Consider the following 23,289-nt stretch of genomic DNA (forward strand, 5'->3'; position numbering starts at 1 on the left):
AGTGGTATTGATAGTGTATAATAGAAAAGCGGCGATCCATCACGGTCACCGATTCGCGGTTTTGTCACCGACCATTGTGGACAGAAAACAGTTTTGCGCGACAATACTTGGCGTGCCACACCTACGTACACGATACGAATACGAAGGACGGGCGGCGGGCGGTGTTTCCAGAGGAATGCCTCACGGGTGTCCATGGCATGCATTGCAAATTGCAGGTAGATTTATGGGCGAATCGGGACGTCCCGTAGCCCAGTTCCCATACTTCTACCGCGTAATCGTCCGTGAAGATCCGTTTTTCCGTAAAAATGGTGTTGCCGGTACCGTTTCTACGTTCTTCTCTCTCTCTCTCTCTCTCTCTCTCTTCCATTCCTTTTTGGCCTTTTTCCTCTCATCTTACAGTTTCTCCAACTGTGTACACCGAGTTTTAAAATTCATTGAAGAGAACTGGTACAAGGTAAATTGACGTCATCTCTAATTGATATTTATAGATCGTGGAAGAATATGGAATTCTTTTAAGTGAAAAAAATTCTTGAGTATATATAAATTCATTCGGATTTTCACATCGATATATATATATATATATATATATATATATATATATAGGATAATATATAGATTCGATGATAGGGCAAGGCGTTTTTTCTGCATTTTCGTAGTTTTTTTTTTTTTCTTTTTTTAAATGGTGCGCGCAAAGATCTTTTGCGAAAAAAGGAGCGCGCCTCGTTTCACGCGTGTTACGAATCAGTCGATCATTTGGGCGGAAAAGGAAACGCCCATAGGCTTTACCGAGTAGTGAATGGTTCGCAGAAGAGGCGTTAAACGCGACAAAACCATGACATCCGGTGGACACGGGTCGACACGTGACCCGTTCAATGCTCTTAAGCCAAACCACTCGATCGAAGACAGCCAGAACGGTGTTCAGAAAAAAAAAAAAAAAAAAAGAAAGAAAAAAGCTATTTAACAGCTAAGGCGCTTTGTTTGCAGCTTCCCCTCCCCCTCCCTCCGCCTTTCCCCCACTGCTTTCGGTTACAATACCGTTTCATTTTCTATGTTTGACAACTGCACATTGTGTTGCTCATCGCGAGTACCATTTCAACTGCGTTGTCCTTTCAAACCGACTTTTCGTCGCGATCGAAAAGAAGTTTTGTTCCCGTCCCGTGATTCTTCGCCACGCGATATCTATACATTTCCTCCTCTCCCTCTTACTCTTCTTTTTTCTTTTCTTTTTTTTTTTTTTTATATATTCGAAAAGAGATTACATTTACCGTACCGTGACGAATTTATCCACGAATCGAAAGATATCTTTTCTTTTTTCCTTTTTTTTTTTTTATTCCTTCCTCCTAGATCCGAGAGAGAAGATCTCGGGAGAAAGAGAAGAGAGCGAGGAAATTGGAAAGCCTTCTCTTAAACTCTGAAAAACTTAGAAATTAAACTGTATATAAAAATAATTATAATTATTTTCTTCATTACTTTCCGACATTACTACGACGACGTTACGTCGAGAAGACGTCTGAGTTGTTGGATTGAAGATTCTTATGCCCACCGTCTGGACAGTATAATGAAACCATCTTGGTCAGACGGGCGGCGTAATACAAACTGGCCTCTCCGTCCTCCACCGGCCAACTTTCAAGACTCGCTCTCCCAGGACTGGGCTTGTTGGTCTCCCTTCCATTCTGCATTTCGTGTTCCCGCGCAGCACGAGACAGATAGCCGGACGGATAGATGAACAAATGGAAGGAGAAATAAAGCGGCCGCACAATTATCTTAATGGAGTTGTGGACACCATTATCGATTCGATGCGTAAACGTCGCCGCGCCAATTTCCCGCCCTATTATTTTTTTCACTTACGAGGAAATACTTTAAACAGACATTAACTTTAACCCGCTGGAATATAAAACATTTTAAAAAAATTTCTCTATCTCGATGACAAATAATAAATTTTACAATATTCGATCGAATATATTCGATCGATCTTTCTTTAAATGTGAATCATCTAATCCCGATGTCTGGAGGCAAGCCGCCTCGTGTTTTATCAATTACTTTCCATTATGACGTGTTTGCGACGCAAGACCGATGTTCTTTCAGGTTGGCGGCAGAGGAAAACGTTGGAATGAACAATCCACTCGTTCGGGCGGTCACGTGGGCCGCACGTGGCAGGAGCGTGTCGAAACAACTGGTGCCCCGTCTTCTGCCACCATGTGCGCCAATGAATATGCACGCGCCACCGTAACACGCGGCTTTCTTTTTACCACGTAAGATCGCTCCATTGGTGTCACCCCTTTGCAAGTCGCAAAACTGACTTTTATTTCCATTCGCAAACCGCATTCTCTTCTCATTTCAATTTCTTCTTTCGACTTTCGAAGAAGCGCAAGAGAGCGCTATTTTTTCTTTCCTATTTTGTTTCTTCCTCATCTCGCAAGATAAAGATCTTGCTTTGAGAAATTCATCAGAGAGGGCAGTCGAGAGACAGCCGATATAATTGTGTTCGATGGAAAGAGGTTCGAGAGGGGGTTGACTTGGAGGCACCCGCATTTTCCACGAAGAATCGTGGTACCACTTTGGCTTTGAAACTTTGGACGATAGGATCGGATGATAAACAACTCGAAACGCCAACCTTCTAAACGCACGTAACAATACTATTGTAGGACGAGTGTAGCACCAACTGCCGCGCTTGACACTGCGTCCTCCACGACATATGGGATAGGAACGATGGACTTGTACGTAATGTTTCCAGCCCTTCATACGAGCGAGCTTTGATACGAGCCACTCGAAAAGGGAAAAGGATCGGTGCTTGACCGAGGATCATCGCTCCCGCTTTTCCATCCTATCGCGGACCAGTTGGTTTTTTTCTTTTTAAGACGTTTGAAAAAAATGGTAAAACTTTCGTAAGTAAAAGGATATAATCGATCGATGAGTCATGTGTAATAAATGTGACAAAGTAAATAAACGAATGGAAAAAGAACTTAGGAAAAGAAACTTAATAAAAAAAAAAAAAAAAAAAAGAAAAGAAAAGGAAGAGGAAAAACGAAGAGATGAATCAAAAAGAAATATCAAATTAAAAGAGACTCACGTTCTTCCTTGATCGGAAAACAGCTTGGTGTTTCGATCTTCCGTTCTAAAACAAAAGGAAAAAAATAAACTAAATTAAATTCGTTAAAGGAAATCAAACTTAAACGTAAAAAAGTAAACGTGAAAAAGAACGAAATGATAAAAGGAAAAAAAAAATGAGTTTCGAAAAGTATTGAAAAATATATATATATATAAAAAAAAAGATAAAGAAGAAATGAATAAAAGAAAAAAAGAAAAAGGCGTTGAAATATCTCCTCCGGTAGTTGCACAAAATAAATAAGCTACACTGAAGTTGATATCCCGACGAATACGGTTTCTTTACTGTCTCGTTTGCGGTTTTATCGTAAGATTTCAAAAAACGCTGAGACAATACGCCAGCTTATCCTGCCGGCACCATAACGTTTTTATGGAGCATTGTCAACTCGGCGACACTTTTCCCCGAGGCGCGATCATAAATAATTTACCCAGAAACGCGCATATTCATTCGTCTTGGACCTACCTGTGCAACATCCTCGATTTCCTTTTACCCAATTTTAATATTACTATCATTCTTACGTGCGTGTATTCCACATAGAAAAAAAAAAAAAAAAAAAAAAAATGAAATCGTATCTATCTTATATATCCTTTCTCTTGCTCCTTCTCAAAGTCGAAAATCGAGTACGAAAAATCGTGGCCCATCCGAAATGGGCGCGAGTTTATTCGGTTTAAACGATGTTTTCGTTCCCATCAACAGCCACTTAATCTCCGATCGCGTAAACTCGCGCAACAATAGGGGGACGCGTGGCCACGGAGGAGAGAGGGGAAGGGAGGGAGGGAGGGAGGAGGGGCATGCACGTGATTACTGCCGACCGAAATTTCATCGCGGAGTCACGTGGCGGCGGAAAAACCGGCGGTGTACACACGGAGGATCGGCTCGAAAAACCGAGCCGCAAAACCCGAAAGGATCCACGACGCCTACGAGGAAAACAAGCCCCGAGTCACGCGTTCCCACGTACGCGCGCGCCAACCCCCTCGAGCTTTCGGTGTAACGTTTCGGATTACACCGTGTTTCGTCCTTGCCTGTATATGTATAATACATCGACCGATATATTTGTTTCCACTCGTGATCGAATCGAAAGTTTCCGCAACTTTGTTTCGAGTAGAAACAAACAGAGTTCGAAACAGCGTGTTTTCTCGTTCTCCTCTTTTATGTCACTTATGTTGACGAATTTTAATTCTTCGAATAAATTACGAAGAGAAGGTTGGGTTATTAATCCAGTTAGAGTGTTTTAAATCTCTCCTTCTTATCTGGATCTTCGTTTTATCTACACGATGGCTCGTATATCGCGATAAATAAAATCTCGATCTCAATAACTGTGCGACTTTTTTTTTTTTTTTTTTTTTCTTTCTTTCTCGTTTCATCAGGAACTCGATTCGAAATTACAAAGATCGATCAACTAGATGATTTATCTTGTTACATATTGGATTGTAATTATAATTGATAAAAAATGTAGGCGAGAATAAATTTCGTACGCGTTATTTTTATAGGATTGGGAATCGTACGTTGTTTGTTTAAGACGCGTAACGCGTTTTAATCAAAGTTCAGCGTTCTCGTAGCGATGACGAACAAAATTTCTAATCTTATCTCGCGAAGAAGAAGTTCTGTTTAGACGATCGGCTCGGAATCAATGACATATGGCTGTAGATCATAGTGTAATAACGTTATCTCAACGTTAGTAATAAATGTGCCAACTCGCGTGGATGCTTCTGAAAAGGAGGTCGACTCTTGTCGCGGCGCCTTATCGACAGAAGGAGAACGTTTTATAGAATACGAAACATGCATGTAACTATGTGATTTTTCGCTTAGACTTGCTCGCTTGCTTGCGAATATCAATCTGCTAAATCTTTTTTACATCTAAGAAAGATAATTTTTCAAATAACACAGTGTCGTACTTTTTTCTTTTTTTTCCACACAAAACGAAATTACGGAATGGATCACGAAACGCAACTCAACGTTCCTTCTCTCAACGAGACAACTGAAACGAGAGAATATATATCGAGATAATCGAATTACGTGGTCCATTCCGTGATACGTTATACACTTGTACATACATGCAAGAAAACGACGATTAACATTATTGGTCTGGACAACACGAAAAATACAATAAAAAAAACTCACACTCACCGTTACGATCACTTCACGATCCCACGAGTATAGAGAAGGATCAGAGAAAGAAAGAAAAAAGAAGAAAGAAAGAAAGAAAGAAAGAAAGAAAAAAAAGAAAGGTCGAAAGAAAGATCGATTCAGAAAAAGAAAAAAATAAAACTATCGATCAAACCTTGATCTATTTGAAACGTGAACCCGGAAATGGATGGTGGATCGGTGACGAGAGGAAAAAAGTCGGTGGCGACGTAACGTGGGCACAGGGTGAGAGAGACGAGGGGTAACTCGATGCCTGGACGTTTGACGCGTGGCCGAAGGAACGGTTCCTCCTCCTTTCCCAGACGCTACTTTACACGCCATTCGTTTTTCTCCGTGTCCTCGCGGCGTTTTATCGTCCCATTAATTCTCGCGACAGGATCCCGATGGAAACCAGCCTCGTCGACCTTTACACTACTAACTTTTTACTCCAACCAACTCGACGAGTGTATTCGTCCACGAGTCGAGTACGTAGCACTTTTATCCACGCCCGATACTCATCCAAATTTATTCGCGGTGGATTAAATTCCAAGGATCCATCCTCGTCGTTCCTGAGAATCCTCCTATCCCCCCTAAGTTAAGGTTAACCTTAACTTGGCTAAAACAAGGTTTTCCAGATTTTTGAACCTTGATCTTTCAAGCTGCGTGAATTTATCATTCGTCGGGTAATTTCGACGAAAGTACGAAATAAATAGTAAGAGTTTTTGCGTTCTAATAATTCTCGAATAGATAATCTATTAGATTTTTTTTTTTGTTTTCAAACTTATCGACAAATCTAAACGGATAATAAACACAAGTATCTTATCAGACGATTGAACGACTGTTTGCCAAATTATATATATATATATTTACGTATAATGTTATATATATATTCGATATTTGAAAGTGTCAAATATTTTTTGAATCGCGTACTCTAATAAATATTTTCAAAGACGAGCGCAATTCAAACGCTATCCCGAAATAACGAAATCAAGCCAATCTGAGATCGTAAGAAAGATACGTATGTATATATATATATAGCCAGTATCGATAACCGATCCAATAATTTTTCCTCATAAAGACGGAAAGACTGGTCGTAGCGAGTTAATAACCGGTGTTTAACGACGTTACCAGGCCGATGTATCACGCTGAGTGGTCACTCGGGGAGGGAGGCGAAGTCGTGAGGAGAAAACGAAGAGAGGAGGAGGAATAAAAGGGTGGGATAGCCACTGGGGGCTTCGCTCCTCCATGGGTTTCCACGGGCGTGTGGGCGGGTGGCGGAGGAGATGTGTGCGGCGATGCCATAAAAAAATAGGAAAAACCACCACCGCCACCGCAGAAAACTTTCGACTTGGAAAGCAATTCCCTTCTCGCCGGCCCGCCACCATTTCGCCGGCAGAGAGATGTAGGTGGGAAAACGCTCTTCCTCCTTTTATACGAAAAGAAAAAGGAGCGGCCAACTTTTTATTACGTCGGAAAATTTACCGTTCGCCTCGCCGCTTCTAATCGATGCGCGGTGAAACAACCATTAACGTTCCTCCCCTCGGCTATCATTCCTTTTCTCATATTCCTTTCACTCTTCTTTCTTTCACAACGCTACAATAATTATTGCTATCACTGTTCTTTTAATATCTTTCAAACGATAAATCTCGTCTCTGCGCACGTTTCGTATACGAAAATACGAAACTTCGATTCTGTCGAAGAATCCTCTGGAGAGGCGAGTGAGGGTCGATGAAAGAAAGCGAAAGGAAATTTTCGGCAAGCCTCCTCGAAGTAATACGAGCAAATCTTCCGAATCATCGGCTTCCATTGCTTCGAGTTCGAAACGGAAAAGACGTTACAAACACACGGATGCGTGCACACATCCTCGACGAGATTCTCAAAGAGAGAGATTCCTCGAGCGAAGGAAAACGTCGTTCCTTCCCTCGACTTCCCTTAGAAAAAAAGAAAAAGTACCAAGAATTCTTCTTCATCCTCGTTTTCCCGCCGACTCTCGCCCCCGCGCTCGAACGCTACGCGCCCTCTAACCAGCCGCCATTTTCTTTTCACCCCTGTATCCGTCCGACTGCCATTCGCCGCGAACCTCCGTTTCCTATGGTTACTATTTACTCGGGGGATGCTTGACAACCTCATTGGAGCTTTCCACTCTTTGTCGGAGCGCCACCACTTTTGCCTCGTCTTCCTGGCCGAAAAAATCTTCTCGCCCGACCATTTTCATCTCCCTTCTTCCGCATATTTTCGGGGATTCAATTTTATGAGAATTATTCGCGTACGAAAATGAGGATGAACGCTCGAGAAAGGGCTGGAAAAGGGCAACTGTTTAGGTTCCGCTGTTTGGGCCCAAGTTTAGATTTAGGTTTAGATTTAAGCACATTCGCTATCGTGCCCGAAGCAATACCGTATTGATTGTGGGGTGGCCGAGCCTCCGAACACATTACATGATTAAACCGCCCCAATGGCATAGCAACCGGCCTTGCAGCACTTACCTTATTAAAATATCCACCACCCTCACCGCGCCCTTTTAACAAAACCTTTACGCGGGGCCCGCCAAACTATTCCAACACCTACCCCTTTATCGTGAAGAAACGACTCCACCAACTTGACCGACAATGTTTCCAATTGTCTGCGGTGAATTTGTTCTACCAAAAAGAAAAAAGAAATCATTCGAATCAATTTCAAACGTTGCGATATGTAATCGTGAGCTCTAAATTCTATTCCGATTCGAACCTTAACCCATTTAGATTTCTCCAGATTTAAATATAATTGGGTATTTTTATGGGGATTATAAATCTCAGAGAGAGAGAGAGAGAGAGAGAGAGAGATTTTTCGTTGAAAATTAATTAATAAGATAGATACGTAAACTCGTGTAAATTTCAAGAAAGGAGAGAGCATTTCGACTGGTTTCCTTTAAGATTGAATAAAAGTAAAAATTGGTAAAAATTGGTAGAGATATATCATATTTTTGGAATTGAAACTTAATATTCGGGATGAAGAAACCGATTATTCGAAGATATTATTATTATATTAATCGTGCGTGAAATATTTAACGTATAATTTTCAAATTGATCGGTATAAATTATTTAGGAATCGAAAACGTGGATACTTGTGGACGTAGCGATGAAACGAAGGAATCTCCGAATAGGTGGATTCATAATTGAAGAAATCTTCGGCCTTCTTCGACTCACCGAGATCGACTGCATAAATAATACACGCGATAACTTGGTTCGCGGAGCAAGTGCGAAAGATGCAGGAGAAAATTTTAAAGAATTACGGCGAAGAATAACTATGAGCGTAAAAAATACATCTATCCGACACGAAATCTTATTTAATATTTACTTATCCGATATTTAAATATTGAACACGCAAAAGCGCAAACTGCATTTACGCGAAAGATAATAGAGAAAGAAATATATATATATATATATATATAATCAACTTGTCTCGATCTTTTTTCGATCTTGAAACAACTGTGATCCTATAATATGACCTTTTTATTCGGGAATATTTATTTATATATTACCGAATATATTTTCCTCGAGATATCTCGAGGAATACTACGTGGATTAAAAATTTCTCGATAAAGGAAAAAAACCGGATATTTCGAGATCGATACGAAGGTGGGCCAAATGTAACGATCATTCGTTCTCAAGCTGGACATTAATCTTATCGAACATTCGGATCGAGCATTCTTATCGCGCTACTGTTCGCGTAACATAGCACAAAAATTTTAACTTGACCCGATATTACAAGAACTCGCGATAGCGACTGAACTATTAGATTACTAAAACCTCTTATCTTACAAATGTTTCTATAAAATTACGAAAATTGCGACATTTCCTCCACGATAACAATTTGTAATAATTTTCTAATAAGACTAAACGGTCTCGATTAATCTTCGAATATGGTTTCAAAAATTGTGCGTGGACGTTGCACAATCCGGAAAAACGTTGTTGCGTCGTTTCACGAATTTCGTTCGAATAGTTCGTTCCAACTTCGTTAAAGACGTTATAATTCCGATTACACCGATTCCTCGTGCAATTTCATCGTTTGTACGAATCGTCGTCCGTAATCAATTCGGACAAATTCCACGCATCTCGGCGAAGAATCGACAAATTCCTTCCAACGATCTCGAACGAAACGATAACGCAGCACGCGTCGGATACGAGAAGCGACCAATTCCTGCTTCCATCGCGTCTCCACTCGATCGACGATGATGATGACTTCGATCGGACTCCGGCGAAAGCAGGGGATCGCGGAGAGATTCGCATTCTTCGAAATGCGAATAACGATAAAACACGGGCGCTCGGTCGGAAGGGGGGCGACGAGGGTGGCGGTGGCGAAAGAAAAGAATCCTTACCTTCCAAGTTCTTGTTCCTGGCGAGGAGTGCCAGGAGGACGTCCTGGTTGGGGGCAGCCTCGGCCAAATCGGCGGCGTCCTGGTGCGAGGGCGGCAACGAGGGGCCCAAGGGTGGCATAGCGGTGGTCGGTGGCCGCGGCATCATGACCGGCAGCGCCAGTCCCCCGGCCGTGTGGTGGAGAGGATTGTGCGGCGGCGGACCGGAACTCGGCAGCGTGGGCAGCGTGGCGACCGGTTGCACCGCCGCCGACATGGACAGATCGACGCCACCCAATAGCACGGGACGACACCCTCCTGAACCAGGCCCGCTGCTCACCGCCGGGAGGATCCCGCCACCCCCCGGCAGTGGTGCGTACGGCAAGTACAGCTCCAGTATAAATCGGAGAGGGATAAGTCGCGGGAACAACGTTCGATCCTCTTTCAGCTCCGAGCGCACCACGTCACCACGGATGCCTCCCTCTCAGCATCGATCAACGACGCCGTATTATTCGATAATCGAGCGATCCCCTGGTATTTTCACTTTCCACTTTCCACCACTTTCCGTTTCTCACCAACGAGCGCGATCGAGAAAAAGACGCCTCGAGACGATCCCGCCACTCGCGCTTTCGTTCCTTCCAGTTCCCCGGTTTCCGGATATTGCGCGGCTCCGCCCGAGCACGCGATCGGCTCCTCCACCACTCTTTTTATCGCTCGATCGTCCAAAGTTCCTTCGTAATCTCGTCACCAAGCGAGACACGCCGATGGCGATCGAGAGCCTCTTTACTTCTCTCACCTTCCGATGACTTTGCCCGCCTGCCTGGGGAGAGAACGATTCCCCGTTGCTCGTCGGATTCAACGATCCGTATCGGTATCTATCCGGCCACTTTCGTTTCGTTCGTTCCTCTATGTATATATATATATCGCGACTTTGTATCGCGATCGACACTTACCAATGTTTACGAGCGTGACTCGTTTAAGAGGCCGAGGTTGAACGGCTTGTTGGTAAATAACGAGTTTCCGTCGATAACCGGGAGAAGGGAGGGGGGGGAGAAACTCGCGCGCGGAATCTCGTTCGTCGGTCGTCGTTTCTCGTCCTTTCTTTCCAAAAGGAAGAATCCTCTCTTCCTAAAGTGCTTATCTCGAATGCGAAATAACGAGAGAATTGGAATAATCGCAACGACGAGGCAACGATCGGTGGACGAAGTCGGTCGGACGTTCGTCGGTCGTCGTTTCTCGTCCTTTCTTTCCAAAAGGAAGAATCCTCTCTTCCTAAAGTGTTTATCTCGAATGCGAAATAACGAGAGAATTGGAATAATCGCAACGACGAGGCAACGATCGGTGGACGAAGATGGATTTTTTTCTTTAAAAAGAAAAACGAACGAGGAGGAAATTTCGGCGAGATTTCGCGGGCGGGACGCGCGAATCGTCGGCTCGAGACGGGGAATCGGACTGGACTAGAGCTCGAGTCTCGACCTCGGTCCAAGCGGACCCGAAGCCAGCCGCGCACTCGTTGCGTCCCTCTCGCGATCCGGAGCGACGGTCCACGTCGCTTATCGTATTGTCCACGAGCGAGAGGTTTATCTCGACCATAACCTTAGCTATAGCCCGTGTTTCCAATGGCGCCACTCTTTCCTCCGTAAAATTATCGCGCGCGAATCTCTCTGTTCGTCTCCAAGGGATTATCTCTCCTCTTTCATTATTCTTCGCGCTCGACGATTTCACAATCGGTTACAAAGCGCATACATCGAGATAAACCGTCGGGTCGATCCTGCAATCGATACCAGAGCGAGATTTCAGATTTCTCTCGAATTCCTCCTTTCTCCGAATCGATCCCATATATTACGCGCGAACGGATTTATGCGACGAAATGACAATCCACGTCCACCTCTAAAGGCTACAGCCTTTCTTATTCCTCTTGTTCCTTTCGCGTTCCAATCCTAATACGAAATTCAACGTGGTTCCTTTCCACGTCCTTTGCCACCACCACGACGACGACGAAGACGACGACGACGACGACGACGACGAGGACGAGGACGGTGACGCGGAACGACAAAGATCAGGAGGAGGTCTCGGTGGCGCGTATAGTTCTATCCTCTAATCCGTTGGCGAGGCGAGGCGCGTCTATCCCGGCCGTTCGCCTTTGATCAGCGGCGGGCGGCCGTGGTCGGTTTTTACACGCGCGTCGATGGAAATCGTGACCGGACCCGAATGTAAATCCCGAATGCCGATAGAGAGAAAAACGGAACGGATCGCGTAGCAGCGATAGGTTTGGGACGATCCTCCTCCCCGGCCTTGTTTTCGTGCGCCGATCCCGAGGCGGATTCGCGTCGCGCCGCACCGGCCGGTAAGAAACGGCGAATTCCACGCCCGTTGAATCGGGATTTTCGTCCTGCCACGCTCTCCTTCCCTTTTTTCCCCCGGTGATCGGCCGCGCCGCACCCGTCCCCGCCTCGTCATCGGCCTGCGACGCTCCGCTCCATTCACCCGCCACACCGATGATTATCCCCCGCTCTGTCCACTGACAATGACTTTCTTCCCTCGATCTCTCTTTCCACCGATTTTTCTTACCGATCCTTCGAATTCCGTCCGCCGACGTTTCGATCCTTCCCCCGAATTAATCTCTCTCCCGTCCTTTTACGATCTCCCGCGGAGACACGGTGCCCGTAAAAGGCGCTCACCCTTTCAACATCGCTCCACTTTTACGACGAGCCAACCGACGACCAGCCCTTCGACCCGATCTTCCTTCCTTTCAATTCCGCTCCTCTGCTTTTCCTCGCTTTCCTCCGTCCAACGACGATGCAGCGTCCGATCCGCCGTCCCTCGGAACATATCTCTCTCCCTCTCTCTCTCTCTCTCTTCTCTCCGATCGCGCACCGGTGAGATAACGGAGAGCTCGGTGGTCGTCGAGGATGAGAATAGGAGAAAGACGGGCGCGAGGATCTCGAGAGTGTGCGATTTGATTAGCGGGTAGCGCGGCACTATGGAGCCGGTTTCGCGGGGTTCCTGGCTTCGACGCGGAGGAACGGAAGGCTGGAGGGACCTGGAGGGACGCGTGGAAAGGTGGAGGTGGCTCCGAACGTTGGGCGAAACTGTGTGTGCATCGCCCTGCCGGAGGAGAGGTTTCCACCCTACCATCGACGCCCGCCACCGAGCGAACCGCCACCTCGCACCTAAAAGGGGGGAAACTCTCTGGTGGGGCGCTCTCCGTGTTGCCACGCTTGCGCCGCCGCTCGTCTCCCTCGTGCGCGCGAGAAACGGCGCGGGGGATATCCCGAATTCCCGAATATCCTGCTACGAGATTTCGCGATGATTTGCGGTACGCGCGACCGGATCGAACGATCGAAAAAACTCGAAACCGTGTCCCTTTTCGATTCCAATGTTTACGCGCGCGTTTACGAGACAGAGAGAGAGAGAGAGAGAGACATTTCTTAAATTTTCTTAAATTTGTGGAAAACGGATGGAACCGGCGAGATTCGGAAATTTCAACCGTAAAAGGAGAGGTGTATCATTCTGAACGATTCTTACCTCTAAACCCGAAAAACGCGTGATAAATCTTGACACCCTCCACCGATTCTTATCGCGAAAGCTGGTGTCACGTGGCGCGTTTCCTTTTCCCCAACGTGATCGGAACGCAACGACCTTTTCGAAAACGCGAATCTCGTGCGGACTCGGGTTGGAAGGGGAAGAGGGGGAGGCGGTGCATCGCGAGTGGCCATCGCTGGAATGCACGCGCGCGCATAACGACTTACATGCACACGTTCCCCGGATAGACTCGTATCGGGAGGGGTATACAGGGTCCGGATCACCCGTTGGATGCACTCAACGAAATTAAACCTACGTTCCTCGACCTCGGACTGACATCCAGCAGTCACGTCCGGCCGAGATATCGCCAACGTTAGCTTTTACCACGTTTTGCGCGCGCCACTTTCCACACAACTTATCCCCCCCACGAAATTTCGCCGACCACCGATCCATATTTATTCTCCCGCTTAATCACCATCGCGCCCCCCCCCCTCGAATTTAATTAAATCAACTCTCGCCCCGTCGAAACGGAAAAAATAGAATTCCAACGGGAAAAATAGAAATTCGAAAATTCGCTCGAAGATTCGAAAAGGGACAACACGCTTGTTATGGTCTTGGTTTGAACGTCGGTTTGCTTTAAAAATATGTACGCGGGATGGATTCGAGAATGAACGGAGGAATCGGTTCCATTCTTCCTTGCCGTTTCATTCATTCGGTTCGGTTTTAAATACCGACGTAGGAAGGTCGCAAGGTGGGAAGGAATTGGGTTATGAGCGCGAAAGTGGTAGGTGGCGAGGGTCCTGGTGGAACACGACTTCGAAAGTATCGAAGCGTCTCGGTGGAAAAAAGAGGTTTTTTTCGGATCGCCGCTCCGCCATCGGTGACTCCTCTTTCCCTCTCTTTCTCTCTCCCTCTCTCTCCGTCGAAGCAGCGGGGAAAATGCTTGGCGAGGCCGGGTTGGAAAAATGTGGAACACGTTGACGTTGGAGCAAGGGAGCAGACGAGAGGATATCGAACCGACAAGTCCAGAGGCGGAGTTGCCCCACCAGGTTTCCATGGAAACGTGACACTCTCTTTCGGGCTTTTCGAGCTTTTCGAGCTGTTCGAGCTTTTCGAGCTTACTATGCTTGTTTTCTCTCTCTCTCTCTCTCTCTCTCTCTATTTTCTCTTTTTCCTCAGTTTCTCACTCTCCTCGCATCGGCACCGGCGGATCGCCGGAGGATCGGTCTCGCCTCCAAAGAACCATATTTCCAGTTATTCTCCTCAAACCGAAGGGAAAAATTATTTCGCGGAAACTGATATCGCAGCCTGGCCAGTCTCTACTTCCAAGTTTTATTTCGCGGTCTTCTTTTCTTTTTGTGCTACTTCCTAGTATCATGGGTCACCTCGACGTTTCCAACACCGTCCCTATTCCACCGATCATTCGATAAAAAACGATACATCGGAATAATTTCTACTTGGATGAATAGAAACTATCGCTCGAGTTTCTTTTCACGTTACATCGAATTGCAAATTGTTGTAGATTTCATAAGCAAAGTGAGTTCGTATCTATCCAACCGATTAATTTCTATAATTCTATGAACCTTCGAAACCTTCCAAAGAATGCCAATCAATCGTTGTTATACAGAGGAGAAAAGAGAAAGAAAACAAGGCGTATATATATATATATATACATTGGAATGAAAATGTCAAAAGCTCGGATCGTCTCGAAAAATAAAATGGAAAAGAAGAATCCTATCGTATCACCGGCGCCGGTACACAACCGGAAAATGTACTTTCATCGGGCACACATCTTGTTCTGTCCTTTCCAATGTACCTCGCAGTTACTGGCTCGAGCATGTGCTCTCTCGCGTGTGAAATGTCCCCACGATTTGCTCTTCGCTCTTTCGCCCTTTCTCTTTCTTTCCTTCTCCGCCCACCTATGCACCGCCACCACCGTTTATGTAAGTTGGAACAGAGTTTCTCAAACCGGTAAACAGACAGAGGCGCGAGTCTCGTCTCCGAACGAAGTTTCGTAAGAGAATTCGAAAGAGCGATGAATTTTTCTCGCGCATCTCCAGTTTCTCATTTAAGTTAAAAAAGAAAAGAATATTTTCTTCACAAATCCTCGAGAGTAAAATTGGTATTAATTGCTTCGATCGATCCTCGATTTATTATACCGTCCAGCGATGAAATTCTATTCCTGTATGATGTAGGAATTATTTAATATCGATTTCAACATCGAGCAATCGAATTTTCGAATGCTATAGTTTCGCAATGCGATTACAATTTCTTCGAACCGATATTTCATTAACGCGAATTTTTCGAATTTTCCTAAAATTTCGAGAAATCGATCTTCGATTTCAACATCGAGCAATCGAATTTTCGAATGCTATAGTTTTGCAATGCGATCGATTACAATTTTTTCGAACCGATATTTCATTAACGCGAATTTTTCGAATTTTCCTAAAATTTCGAGAAATTCCTCGAAATCAATCCTCGATTTCAACATCGAGCAATCGAATTTTCGAATATTATAGTTTCGCAATGCGATCGAATACAATTTCTTCGAATCGATATTTCATTAACGCGAATTTTTCGAATTTTTCTAAAATTTCGAGAAATCGATCTTCGATTTCAACATCGAGAAATCGAATTTTCGAATGCTATAGTTTCGCAATGCGATCGAATACAATTTCTTCGAACCGATATTTCATTAACGCGAATTTTTCGAATTTTCCTAAAATTTCGAGAAATCGATCCTCGATTTCAACATCGAGCGATCGAATTTTCGAATACTATACTTTTGCAATGCGATCGATTACAATTTCTTCGAACCGATATTTCATTAACGCAAATTTTTCGAATTTTCCTAAAATTTCTTAAAATTCCTCGAAATCGATCCTCGATTTCAACATTCGAGCAATCGAATTTTCGAATGCTATGTATATGCTATATAATTTTCGCAATGCGATTACAATTTCTTCGAACCGATATTTCATTAACGCGAATTTTTCGAATTTTCCTAAAATTTCTTAAAATTCCTCGAAATCGATCCTCGAAATACTCACTCGATCACGATCGATCGCGTATATATATATATACCGGCGCCGATTTTAACCCGTAAAACGTAAGTTTGAGAAGCACTGGGTTGAAACACATCCGTCTGTACGTGATCGTCCGCGAGTATTCGTAAAGTGAGCGAGAAAGAGCAGGAATGACATATGCGGAACGTAGCCACCTCTATATTTTACTTGAAGCCATTCGCGAGAATTTACGAGGAGCACCCGATACTCTCTTTCTCTCTGTCTTCTCGTCTCCCCCGTCTACTCTTTATCCATACATCCATCTCCTCCGCTATATTTCTCGATTCTCTTGGTCCCACCACTTTTTCGCGCTTCCCACGACAACATCGCATACGATCCAAATTCTCGTAGATTCTGTTTACGCCTCTCCTTCCACTCCTTTTTCCTCCCCTCCCCTCGCGAACAATATTCGCCAAGAAATTTATTTAATCACGAGTAGCACACGAGTCATACCTGAACTCAAGATACTTGCTGTATATATATATATATATAGGATGTATAGGAGCGGAGGGGATTTAATGGATCGAAAAACTCGAGGTTGGATAGAATCTCCAGTCCCGTTTTCGTCGGGATCAATGAGAAATTAACGGAGTCGGAGCAATCCACGAGTTCCAACGGATTATTTTAGCCGTTAACGAAGTAAACGAGAGAGATAACTCGTCGAAAGGGAAATACCGTTTCGCCCGGGGCTACGTCTTTAATCCGTTTCTTCGTGCCAATCGCGAGGAAATCTTTTGATTTTGAGAAAGCTTGATTACAACTTCTCGTTAACCATTCACAAAAGAGGCGGTCCTGAAATTGAAGAAACGTAATACGCGAGATTAGAGATGAGCGCGTTAAATGATTCAGACAGAGAATTCTGATACGAGTCTTTTCGATACGAGAAGGAAGCGAATCAACGATTGATAAATCGAGGAAACGGATCCGTATTCCTTTTACTTAGTCTCGTAAAACGTTATTTTCAGCGTTTCAACGAGTTTAAAACATTGTAAAAACTTTACGATCGTTCGGGAATAATGTTTCTTGATTGTCGTATATGTATATGTATCTAATGTTATTTATAAATTATCGATTGCGAATTTAAAATATATAAATATTTCAGCACGTTTCAACGGCGCCGTGGCTTAGTTGGTTAAAGCGCCTGTCTAGTAAACAGGAGATCGAGGGTTCGAATCCCTCCGGGGCCTTGGTTTGGTGATCCAAATATTTTATTTTTTTTTCCTACTTCTTTATTCGATATCAAGACACGATAAGAAAAGCCATCGGTATACTAATTTTTTGGTTGTACCTTGACAAAGATCGCCTTCCATAAATATATCTCCCTTGCATTTTTTTTGTGTGAAATAAATATTATAAATAATGTTGTTACGAGTTAATTTTGTTTTCCTTAATCTTTAGTGGTAACAAGTGATTGCGATACGAATATCCCGTGCGATTGAAAAATTTAATTTGAGACAGCAATTAGAATTATATTCGACAATGATATAAAATATCTGTACGATAATATCGCGGATAAATTGGTGATGGAACGTCTCGATGATTGGTTATAAAAGGAGCGAGGAAAACTTTTTAATTGGAAGAATACGGTGTAATTTCGACGCGCCTAACGCGAATGCCAGAAAGTCTGTCGCGGAACTTTGAGCAAGTTTTATCAACCGTTATCTTTTATCTCGGTACTTCGCCAACTTTTTAAACCTCTGCCGGCGGGTCAGCATTTTTAACCCGCAAGACGTAAAGTTAAATATTCACTTCATGAAAATGCCATAAAGGGGCACAGTTTCCTCTTCTTAGCGGCTTGCCCGCGTGGAATAGCGCGGCCAATAGGAATTCATTTCACTTCCCTCTCTGAGAAAAACATAGCGAGCCTCGATTCGGGCTAATTTACAATTTCTATTTATATTTTCAGCCACCCCTCCCCCGTTTGTCTAACGAATAGAAGATATCTCGAGTATATATATCTTATCTTACTTTTCATTATATCCTATTTCTGTTCTGTAAAATCGACTTCTCTTAAAACTTCTCTTTCGAGATCGAAAGGGAGGGAAGGGAAAGAAGATAGGTGAAAAAAAGTAGAGCGAGCACGTCCGATAGAGTTGGTAACATGTTACTCGCAGTAACATGAACAAACCAATTAGCTGGTTAAGCGGCCAAACCCCCATGAAATTCAATTGTCTTCGCCCCATGCGTCTCCCGGCTAACCACCCTTATATTTTCATCCTTCTCCTCGAACGCTCCACGAGCCACCGTACCCGGAACTCTAACGGTCGTGCAGGGTGCTCGCTATTAGGGTGTCAATTAAATTAGATCACCGCGCGACGTGGGGTGGTTTAACTGATAGAATGTCACAGATATAGCAGGATACATTCCTCCTCGCGAGAAAGGGGGTTACTGGAAAAGAGCGGCGTATCGATTGACGATGAAACGAAAATAAGTGCGCTCATTTATTAGTAATCAAATTATTTCTTACGAGAGAGAGAGAGAGAGAGAGAGAGAGAGAGAGAGAGAGAGAGAGAGAGAATGGGTTTTTTAATTTAATTTAATTTTCTTGTAAACGAGGTAAAAATATTCGCGATAGTGAAATTTTAATTTTACGATGAAACTGAATGGCGATCGGTATTTGCTCGAAGAGAGTTTGAGATTCAGCAAACAATTCGGAAACAATGGTCCGCAAACTTTTATATCGCGCATTCCTTTTTTGCTTTCGGGAAAACTTTTCTCTTTCGCGTTACCTTTGGTCAGCAGAATTCTGAATTGGTTCCCATCTTGGATTCCCTCTGAACAAAGAGGGATTTTTCGTTCCGAACCGTAAGGAAACGAAGGGAAATTAAATTAGGGTCGTCTATTCAATTCTTTCGAACGCGCGAACGTAATTTTCTCTTATATCGACGCGTTTTTAAACGAAGTTAATTTTTTTAATAATCCGAATGACATTACTGAAAAACTTCATCGTAGCGTAGAAATCTAATAATAGATAAAACATTGTTCGTGTCGATTCATCAAAAATGCACAAATGTACAATTGTAATCATTCCTTTTTTTTTTCCTTTTTTGAATAAATAATTTTATGCGCGACAAAGTGTTAGATCTTATAACTCGTCGAGATGAAATCGAATATACAGCGGGGACGTTATAGCGCATATAATAGTAAGTTATATTCTACAAATCACTCGACTGTTTATGAATAATTTAAACGCTCAGCCCTTGTAATATTGGCTGGGGTGAGACTGACAATCCTCCGAGGACAAAACGCAGAAACCCCTCAGGGACGAAGACCCTTTGTTACCGCCTTGCTGGTGGTTGGAAGCAAGGATCCTGCTCTTTGAACCTATCGCACGTGGTAAGCCACTGTTTGCATTGGTCTTCCATGTTGTACCGTGCTATCCGATCGCGCTCGTGCGGGGGTTGCGAATTTACAAATATAATAAATACCGCTCGTCAAATTAAAATAATTGAAGTCAAATATTAATAATAATAATAATAATAATAATAATAATAATAATGGAAATTTTCCAATTTTATTTCACACATCTTTGTTCCATTTAATCCTAAATTGAAACGAGAATGACAAGTCGACTGAAAAAAAAAAAAGAAAAAAAAAAAAGAAAAAAACGAGTAACACCTGACCATAAAATTACACGAATCGATGCTTTTTTTTTCCCAACATATCGCTCGTTAAATTAGAATGGCTAGATCGATCTATAGCGATTGACTGCTCGTGAACGACCGAACCAGCTACGGGGTGGATCCCTAAGCCCCGTGAATCGAAAGTATTGTATTCGATGCAGGGCTGATCATTGCAGACGATAATGGAGGATTAGCGCGGTCCCATCTGTCATTTGACTTACGCAGAAACGCGTACACATTGCAATGATATCCTGATACATTATCGAGGATGGAATAAAGTAGCTTAATTCGAGGGCCGATCGAAGTTAATACGAAAGTATGAATACGAAAAAAAATCTCATATCTCAGTTTCAAAAAATTTTTGAATCTTTCCGACTATTTGTATGTAAAAAAAAAAAAGAAAAAAAAAAGTTATCGCGAAAATTTCAAAAGTTTTCTATTTTTCACAATTTTTCAAAGTTAAGATAATTAACATTATATTGATTTGAAGAAATAATTATTTTAAATGTTTTTTTCATTTTATTCCAATTGTATTGTTATTCGTGATAATGATTTACGTTATTATTGTTATCAAAGATTACAGCCACTCGTCAAAGCCATTCATGTTCGATTATCGATTATTATCGAATTGTTACAAGTTACGTGGCAAGGAAGAAATAAATTAATTATATATTATAACCGTTACATACACGTTATATATTCATATTATTTTATGTATATTATGTGAATAATATACTACTACGTGTACGTATATTTACATAGTATGTACATGTAAATATAGTATACGGTGACGAGTATGTAAAGCAATACAGGAGAGCATACGAACGTAAATACGACAAACGGGTCAAATGGAGAGACTTATGCCGGATATACATTTCATTTGGCAATCGGCCAATTGGCCTGATCATTCGGAGCACTGCGGGCATTTCATGGATTTCGTCGAATATTTCCAGGATCTTAGGGATTTAACGTTTAGTGCAGGAGCAGGTGGTTCTTGCTTCAAACATTCATCTAGTGCGGTTAGAAGCCCTCTGAATTGATTAACGATCCTTTTGTCCTTATGACGATGCATTCTGGTAATATCTCTTACTCTTTGAAGTTTTCTCAAAAAAAAAAAAAAGAAAAAAATGATAGAGATCGTACTCTTTGGTGTTTCACTTGGATATGTTTAATTATTTTATCACTATTAAATTTTATCTTATTAATATTTCGAATTACGATATATATTATTTTCTTAATTATTTAGTTTTATAAATATTAATGATACTCTTCAATAATTTTAGCATATATATATATATATATACATATATGTAATTTAAAATAAGGAATATGTTTAAAATGTTTAAAGTGTTTAAAATGATATTGATCAATTACGAAGAATCAAAATTGAAAAAAATAAAGTGATATGTTAAACCAGGATAATTATAAGTATTTTGAGAAATTGACAAATAATGTCAAAAATGTAGAAATGTACGAAATAATAAAGAGAAAAAATTAGGAGAAGGGGGCACCCGGGTTTGAACCGGGGACCTCTCGATCTGCAGTCGAATGCTCTACCACTGAGCTATACCCCCAGTTGACAAGTGTTCTAATGATAGATTTCTTAACCTACCACGCTATATAATCGATTTTAATTTTTACACATAATTTTATACATCTTTAAGCAATCATGGAACATTATATTACATAAAAATATAATTAATATTTATGTTTCCAATCATGCTTCAATACATATATATATATATATATATAATATTTGCTTAGAATGAAATTCAATTATTCGAAGAATTGCATCTTTAAGAATTTTCAAATGTTTAAATGATGTAAATTACATCTTATTACGAATTACTTTAATTTTATTTTAATTTAAAATGGGTTTGAACAGAAATGAGCGCGATCGCAGGTATCCACAATCATAAAGTTTATAGTAATTGCAGGTTATCAATGACTGACATAGGGCAGTTGAAAAACAGCTCTTGTTGTCATACAAATAGCCATGAGCTCAATCCCCCGAAAGGCAAGGATGGCGACAGGTAGAGTAATATACCGAGGACCACCTAGTGGCTTCATGACTTAGCCATATGCCACCGTGACTAAGGCACACATGGTCGGGAATCGATGTCTATAGGGCCCCATAAGGGTACGAGATTCTTCAAAAGGGACTTGTGACTCGTCAACTCGTTTCAAAGGCACAAACTTGACACGGATAACTTATTCTCTTTTCTTTCTCGGATTTCACGTTTGATTTAATGTTTGTCAGGTGTATAAGTTGTGAATAATGATTTGAAGCGATCTAATGATCGTAAGTTAATCTTTACATTTAATGTATGTTTGTTATATTTTGAAACTATAATGTATAGTTTATCGAAACAAACGATTATCGATCGAAGTTTAACGCACAATTTAATTGCGCGAAAAGAAACCTTTTAAACCTTTTATCGTTTCTGATGCGATATTAATAAACAATTTCAAGTTTAATTGAAAATCATTGAAAATGAAAAAAAAAAAATTTTATACGACCATTGCAATTCAAATATCGTTATTTCAAGTTGCTTTCTTTTAATTAAAAATTTAAAAAATGAAAAAAATATGTATACATATAAATATCTATAATAAAATCATTAATTGAAATTGAAGTTTTTGCACACTTCTCGAATTTCTATCGAACGATAAGTGTAAATGTTCTATTATCCGATATTCTGATAATTCTATATACAATTATCAGGCAATAATAATTGAATTCAAGAAATTGATATATCGGTGAGTCGTTTTTTAATAGCTTTTTGCCTAAAAAAAAAAAAAAAAATGAAACGAATTCAACAGTGCCGAAGTCGGTCTTTGCAGCCTTCCATTCGGTTCGCGAATTAATCCATCAAAACAGTCACGATATAACTCACACCCACCTTTTGCCACCCCTTCTGTTCATCTTTTAAAGTTTCGAAATTGATTGCGCACCATATTTAAATACGCTAGCAAGCGAAAATTCAATTTGTTCCTACTTGTTATATTAAACAAAATTTATTCCAAATTTCGCTTCTTAGAATTTATTCTTTTCTTTATAATGTATATAATATAATGTAAATATTTTAATAAAAATTGAAAAATAATAGTTGCAATTGTTAGTCATCGTAACGTTTGATCTTCAATGTTAATATTAGGAAGATACAACGTAGATACGCAATAAAGTGAATGTAATGAATTATAATATATAATTGTATTAATTGTACGAACATAAGTGTTTTATACAAGTGTTATTCGAATTCTATGAATCATTTAGTATAGAATTTATAACACGTTAATTGCTATTGATAGATCAATATGGATTTTATTTATCGATAAAAATGATCTATCATAAAATGGAAAAAATTCTAAAGCTCATTAAACATATGTAAATTGTATATTTTTATTACGAATCTTTTCCTTTTCCGTAATTTACAAATGTTTTATTACTTTTTACAGCTAGAAAGGTGTCCGTTGTATAAAATGGGGAAGAACTTATACGAAGATTCGAACACT

The 23,289-nt window shown here is 41.6% G+C and overlaps 1 protein-coding gene and 2 non-coding genes across 7 annotated transcripts in view; 1 reads left to right on the forward strand and 2 right to left on the reverse strand.

The window, feature by feature from the left end:
• Positions 1-10,308, reverse strand: part of LOC122713128 (LIM/homeobox protein Lhx3) — a 37,857-nt gene extending 27,549 nt beyond the window's left edge. For 3 of the 5 annotated variants that reach the window (XM_043933292.1, XM_043933291.1, XM_043933297.1), the window contains exons 1-2: positions 9,585-10,308; positions 3,071-3,115 (exon numbers count right to left, since the gene is read on the reverse strand). In XM_043933292.1, the coding sequence (XP_043789227.1) occupies positions 3,071-3,115; positions 9,585-9,837 (298 nt within the window). In that variant the 5' untranslated portion in view covers positions 9,838-10,308. The remainder of the gene's footprint in view (positions 1-3,070; positions 3,116-9,584) is intronic. The other 2 variants (XM_043933296.1, XM_043933293.1) reach the window with 1 other exon arrangement.
• A 6,955-nt stretch (positions 10,309-17,263) lies between these two features.
• Trnat-agu lies at positions 17,264-17,337 on the forward strand. The gene has a single exon. It is a non-coding gene; the product is annotated as a tRNA-Thr (tRNA).
• A 3,938-nt stretch (positions 17,338-21,275) lies between these two features.
• Trnac-gca lies at positions 21,276-21,347 on the reverse strand. The gene has a single exon. It is a non-coding gene; the product is annotated as a tRNA-Cys (tRNA).
• Positions 21,348-23,289: the final 1,942 nt, after the last annotated feature.

The sequence above is a fragment of the Apis laboriosa genome, unplaced genomic scaffold (assembly GCF_014066325.1).
Source record: "Apis laboriosa isolate Shangri-la unplaced genomic scaffold, ASM1406632v1 scaffold22_cov146, whole genome shotgun sequence".
Lineage (NCBI taxonomy): Eukaryota > Metazoa > Arthropoda > Insecta > Hymenoptera > Apidae > Apis > Apis laboriosa.